This window comes from Haliotis rubra, unplaced genomic scaffold (assembly GCF_003918875.1).
Source record: "Haliotis rubra isolate DU_JTF1 unplaced genomic scaffold, ASM391887v1 Scf37, whole genome shotgun sequence".
In the NCBI taxonomy this organism is placed as follows: domain Eukaryota; kingdom Metazoa; phylum Mollusca; class Gastropoda; order Lepetellida; family Haliotidae; genus Haliotis; species Haliotis rubra.
Window position 1 is genome coordinate 875,911 of NW_025767046.1, and position 6,000 is coordinate 881,910.

Consider the following 6,000-nt stretch of genomic DNA (forward strand, 5'->3'; position numbering starts at 1 on the left):
CATCAATATTTGGATTACATTGCTTATGTGTGAAAATCAAGATTTGGGTACATTGCTTATATGTGAACATCAAGATTTGGGTACATTGCTTAGATGTGAACATCAGATTTGGGTACATTGCTTAGATGTGAACATCAGATTTGGGTACATTGCTTGTATGTGAACATCAAGATTTGGGTACATTGCTTGTATGTGAATATCAAGATTTGGGTACATTGCTTAGATGTGAATATCAAGATTTGGGTACATTGCTTAGATGTGAACATCAAGATTTAGGTACATTGCTTAGATGTGAATATCAAGATTTGGGTACATTGCTTATATGTGAATATCAAGATTTGGGTACATTGCTTGTATGTGAATATCAAGATTTGGGTACATTGCTTAGATGTGAACATCAAGATTTGGGTACATTGCTTATATGTGAACATCAAGATTTGGGTACATTGCTTATATGTGAACATCAAGATTTGGGTACATTGCCTATATGTGAACATCAAGATTTAGGTACATTGCTTATATGTGAACATCAAGATTTGGGTACATTGCCTATATGTGAACATCAAGATTTGGGATATTGTTAATATATAATAGTAAGATTCTGGTATATTCAGCAATCGTGGAATAAATGATAATTACAATGCACTTCACTATCGTTTTGTTCTTTATAAACATATGTATCTGAGTGACTTGGGCTGAGCGCATCTTACATTATATCCTTCAGCTGTACCTTTACACGTCAGGTTATTTCACTTCCGCAACATTCCAGCTATAATATGGCGGCGGTCTGTAAATAATCGAGTCTGGTCCAGACAATCCAGTGATCAACGTCATGAGCATCGATCTACGCAACTGGGATATGATGGCATGTGTCAACCAAGTCAGTGAGTCTGACCACCCGATCCCGTTAGTCGCCGCTTACGTAAGCATGGGTTACTGAAGACCAATTCTAACCCGTATCTTCAGGGGAATTCCCTCGACTGTAATGGGGATTCCCCGACAGTCTGTAGCGGTGGCAGTAGTGGGCTTTTGTGGTCGTTGATTATTTTCCCTCGTTCGCTTGTAAATGAATGTAATAACACTTGGCCAGTCAGCTAATCAGAATGCAGGAATTACAATTAACACAATGAAAATCATTTAAATGTCTGAGGCATTTTTGGCGGGACCCCGGTGTATTCCAAATGAAAAACATATACACACCGAAATAGAATCTAGGACAATGTTTAGGATTTTAGATTTCTGCTGCACTTCATCTTGCCTACTGACGCAGATTATATATTACACACCGGTGTATGGTTCCTGAAAGATAATTTGTATGACGATTGGGCTTGTTGATGCGGGTTAAATTCTGGCAACATGGCAAATCACTGCATGGCCTCGAGAAGTTTGTCCCACTGTACCCTGTCAAAGGCTTGAAAAGCCGTGATACAATTAAAACAGTCTGGAGTCTCGCATTCCTTGATCTTTATTGGGACGACCGTGTCGATTTGTTTCTTGTTCAGCATCCTGGTGATGGCCGTCTGCATTTCATGCTTACACCAGGCGTTGTCCAGGAAGTCGGGGCTCAAGATCACCAGTGCCTTATAACTGCTCTCAAGCGCATATTCAAAATTATGCAAATGCGATTTCCCAGGAACAGCATCACGGTCGTCCACAAATCCCTTAAAACCGAACTCTTGCTCAAGCTTCAACAGAAGTGAATACAGTACCCAAGCCCTGTCGCCCTCACTGTAAATAATAACAAAATCATACTTGAACCCGCCCTTATTTCTGGCAGAGGGCACTCTGGTCGAAAGAACGAACTGTTGAGAATTTTTCATGGCAGAACAGATTTTTCTCATTCGTTGCGCATAATAACTAGCGCTCGTGGCCTTTCCGAGTCTTAGACATATATCTGAACATATTTCCCCGACAGAAAATGCCTTCTCTGCTATAGCAGAGATGGTCAGATCAGTAAAGGCAAGCGGTTCCTTGAGCGCACAGGCCTCCAGAGCCAGTGTAAGGTTTTCTGTGTCGTATTTGTCAAAAGCACATATCACCCAGAAGGTCATTTCCGCGAGGATGGAGTGAGAGTGATCCCGGTCGACGTTGTGGATGTACTCCTTGCACAGACTGTCCAGAAGGTGTTCCAAACATCCCGTCTCCGTGCTTCCTTTACCGTGAGACTCCACAGAGCGCTTGAAGGCCTCGATGGCGTACCTCAACTCTCCGAAGTTTTTCAGACAGAGTCCGTGATGATAGTGAAGATGTGGCAGCTGGCGCCCGTCCAGAGTGACCAGGGCCCGCCGGAAACACTCCAAGGACTTCATGGTGTATTCATTGGCTGAAATACACAACAATCAGCGTTATGTCTATTTTATATTTAGTCCACATATGTTGAGAAGGTAATACTTGTCACTTTTGTTTGATAGCATGCGAGTGATTTGTTTGTTTGTAACGCCACACTCAGCAACATCCCAGCTATATATTGGCGGTCTCCAAATAATAGTCTGGTCCAGACAATCCAACAGCAAGAGCATCGATCTACACAATTGGGAACCGATAACACATGTCAACCATGTCAGCGAGCCTGACCACTCGATCCCGTTAGTCGCCTCTTACGACAAGCATGGGTTGCTAAAGATCAATTCTAACCCGGATATTTACGGGACGCTTAACGTGAGAGAAAAGCCCAACGTGCTGAAGGTGTTAACGCTCACAAATCAAGAATCATTATGAGGCACTATTCGAACCTACGTTAAATAATACTAGCACGTCTACTGGACACACATGAATTGCTGCATTTTACACGAGTGGACTACCGTGCCCATAAATGGGTATACAGATATATAGATGATAACACCGGTACATACCCAGAGTTTCTTCCTCAGTCTGTTTGTAAGTTATTGCAATCTCACAGTACACCATAGCCAGTTCACATGTATAGTATGGACTAGGGGTACATTTGATGATGAAGAGATAGTCCTTCACAGCTTTGAGAAGGAGGTCCCTATCAGGCATAGAGTCGCCGTTTTCCCACGCCCGCTTGTCTGCGACGTACTGTCGTCTGCGAATGTCGGCTCGTTCAAACCTCGCAAACCAGTTGACCGGAGATGGGTCAATGCCGATTGACTGCTCAAGAAGTTCTAATGACGTATTCATGTCTCCATTCAGATACAAATTCATTGATCGGGCACTCATGTTTAAGACTTTGGTGCTACCCGGTGCCAAGGTCACTGCTCGTTTGAAGCATTCCAGAGGATTGTCAAGCTCCCAAGTAAGACTGGTATATTTTACTTGAAGTGCGGATGTCAAATTCCAATGACTGTTGTCAACGTATCTCAGCGTCTTTGACAAAAAATATCCGAGATGAATCAAGATATGGCCTTCTAACAATGCAAATTCCTTTCTCCCGCGAACGGTTTCATAGAGACTACAAGCGAGATCCACAGCCTCCTCGAAATATGCTTTAATAGTTTCAGACGCTGTCTCAAGATGATCCAAATTACGACAAATATATCTGAGATTTTTTATCATGATAAGCTTCCAGCCACCAAACTCTCCTTCGAAGGGCAGATCCTTAACTAAGGACAATGCTCTGGAATAGAGTTCATTGGATTTGAAGAAACCGTCAGTGCCGGTAAAGGTGGTGGCACACGTCCCACGCACTGCGAAAGCCTGTTCTGCCAAGCACCGAGCCTGACCTCTAGCCATGTCTTCCTCAGGGTCCAAATCGTTTGCCTTTCTCAGCTGATCATCCAAGTGCCAACCATTTGGACATTTTAAAGAGAGGTGTACATGATTCAGATTTGCCCATGCGTTAAGATTCCGAGGATCTTCATCTAAAACTCGTTGAAAATACACCGATGCCTCCAGAAACTCTCCTTGGTGGAATTTGAATGTCCCGAGTGTATTTAGAGCTGCCAATTTCAAATGCTTAAATTCGGTTTCCTTTAATATGCCTTCAACGATGAATGTCCTGTATTTTAGGCTCTTTTCGTGTGCGCCAATCTTCAGGTCAAGGCCCAGAGTGCCTGGCTGGACGCCGGGAAGCATTTCCATGACGTCACGACTCCTTGGTGACAATTAATTACTTGTTATCACACTGTGTCTTCTGTCAGAATATAACAAATGATTCAAAATCTTGAGACACACAGACTGACCTGCGAGCGACGATATAGCTTGGTCTTACGCCAACACATGGGTGTAATGTTTGTAGCTTGTGAAGCCAGTACATTGCATGACGCAAGCTTTCAGTTTCAAAGGAAAATGCTTAATCATTTATGGGTAGACAAGGATATACGTTATGTCTGCCTGGGTTCAGCTGAGAACACGTGACACTTGTTGTTTACGATCTTATGCTCAGTCATGCGGACCAAAAGCTCCAGGATGACTTCCGAATAACATCTGCCTCATCTGGATATCAGTCTTCCGATACATTTCTTCCTTTTTTACTATTCCATCCCAACCATCTTTTCCCCACCTAAATACCCACCCATCCATTTAAACCCAACCTACCTACCCACCCATCCATTAACACACCACCTACCTACCCACCCATCCATTAACACACCACCTACCTACCCACCCATCCATTAACACAACACCACACCACCTACCCACCCATCCATTAACACACCTTACCACCTAACACCATTCATTAACACACCACCTACCTACCCACCCATCCATTAACACACCACCTACCTACCTACCCAATCTATCCATTAACACACACCACCTACCTACCCACCCATCCATTTACACACCACCCACCAACCCATCCACCCATTTACAACCAACCTACCTACCCACCCATCCATCCATTTACACCAAACGTACCTACCCACCCATCAATCTTTTCACACCACATACCTACCCACCCATCCACCTATACCCCGCCTAACTACCCACCCAACCATCTAAACCCCACCTATCTACCTACAGATCCATCTTAAAACCCACCTAAATACCCACCTAACCATCTACACCCCACCTACCTACCTACAGATCCATCTAAACCCCACCTAAATACCCAACCAACCATCTACACCCCACCTACCTACCTACAGATCCATCTAACCCCACCTAAATACCCACCTAACCATCTACACCCCACCTACCTACCCACAGATCCATCTAAACCCAACCTAAATACCCACCTAACCATCTACACGCCACCTACCTACCCACAGATCCATCTATACCCCGCCTAAATACCCACCACCAACCACCTACACCCAACCAATATACCTCCACCCATCAGATACCATACTAATCCCAATAACCTAAATACCCACCACTAACCATCTACACTCCAACCAATATACCCACCCATCTATCTGTACCCTACCTAAATACAAAAACAATCCATCTATACCTAAATAAATACACCAACCACCTACACCCAACCAATATACCCACCCATCTATCTATAACTCCTGCCTAATATACTTCCACCTATCTGTATCCCACCTAAATACCAACCAATCCATCCACACCCTACCTACTCTACCCACAGATCCATCTATACTCCTGCCTAAATACCCACCCACCAACCACCTAAATACCAACCAATATACCTACCCATCTATCTATACCCCTGCCTAAATACTTAAATACACCCATCTGTATCCCACTCTAAATACCAACCAATCCATCCACACCCTACTCTACTCTACCCACAGATCCATCTATACCCCGCCTAAATACCCACCCAGCTGTATCCCACCTAAATACCAACCAATCCATCCACACCCTATACCTACCTACCCACAGATCCATCTATACCCCGCCTAAATACCCACCCAGCTGTATCCCACCTAAATACCAATCAATCCATCCACACCCTACCTACCTACCCACAGATCCATCTATACCCTGCCTAAATACCCACCCAGCTGTATCCCACCTACCTACCAACCCATCCAGCTACACCCCACCTACCTACCCATCCATCCAGCTACACCCCCACCTACCTACCCATCCATCCAGCTACACCCCCACCTACCTACCCATCCA

The 6,000-nt window shown here is 44.3% G+C and overlaps 1 protein-coding gene across 1 annotated transcript; it reads right to left on the reverse strand.

Moving 5' to 3' along the window:
• Window positions 1-1,150: 1,150 nt before the first annotated feature.
• LOC124285854 (tetratricopeptide repeat protein 22-like) lies at window positions 1,151-4,474 on the reverse strand. Its single transcript, XM_046722129.1, has 2 exons — window positions 2,853-4,474; window positions 1,151-2,323 (listed from the first exon to the last, which is right to left on the reverse strand). The coding sequence occupies exons 1-2, from the start codon at window positions 4,039-4,041 to the stop codon at window positions 1,365-1,367; spliced, it is 2,148 nt and encodes a 715-aa protein (XP_046578085.1). The 5' UTR covers window positions 4,042-4,474; the 3' UTR covers window positions 1,151-1,364.
• Between the last annotated feature and the right edge of the window lie 1,526 nt (window positions 4,475-6,000).

Excerpts from the sequence above, each read along its gene's own strand:
- LOC124285854 (XM_046722129.1), bottom strand. The coding sequence starts at position 4,041 with ATGGAAATGCTTCCCGGCGTCCAGCCAGGCACTCTGGGCCTTGACCTG. Across the intron at positions 2,324-2,852 it reads GACTGAGGAAGAAACTCTGG|CCAATGAATACACCATGAAG; the intron begins GTATGTACCGGT and ends TGTGTATTTCAG.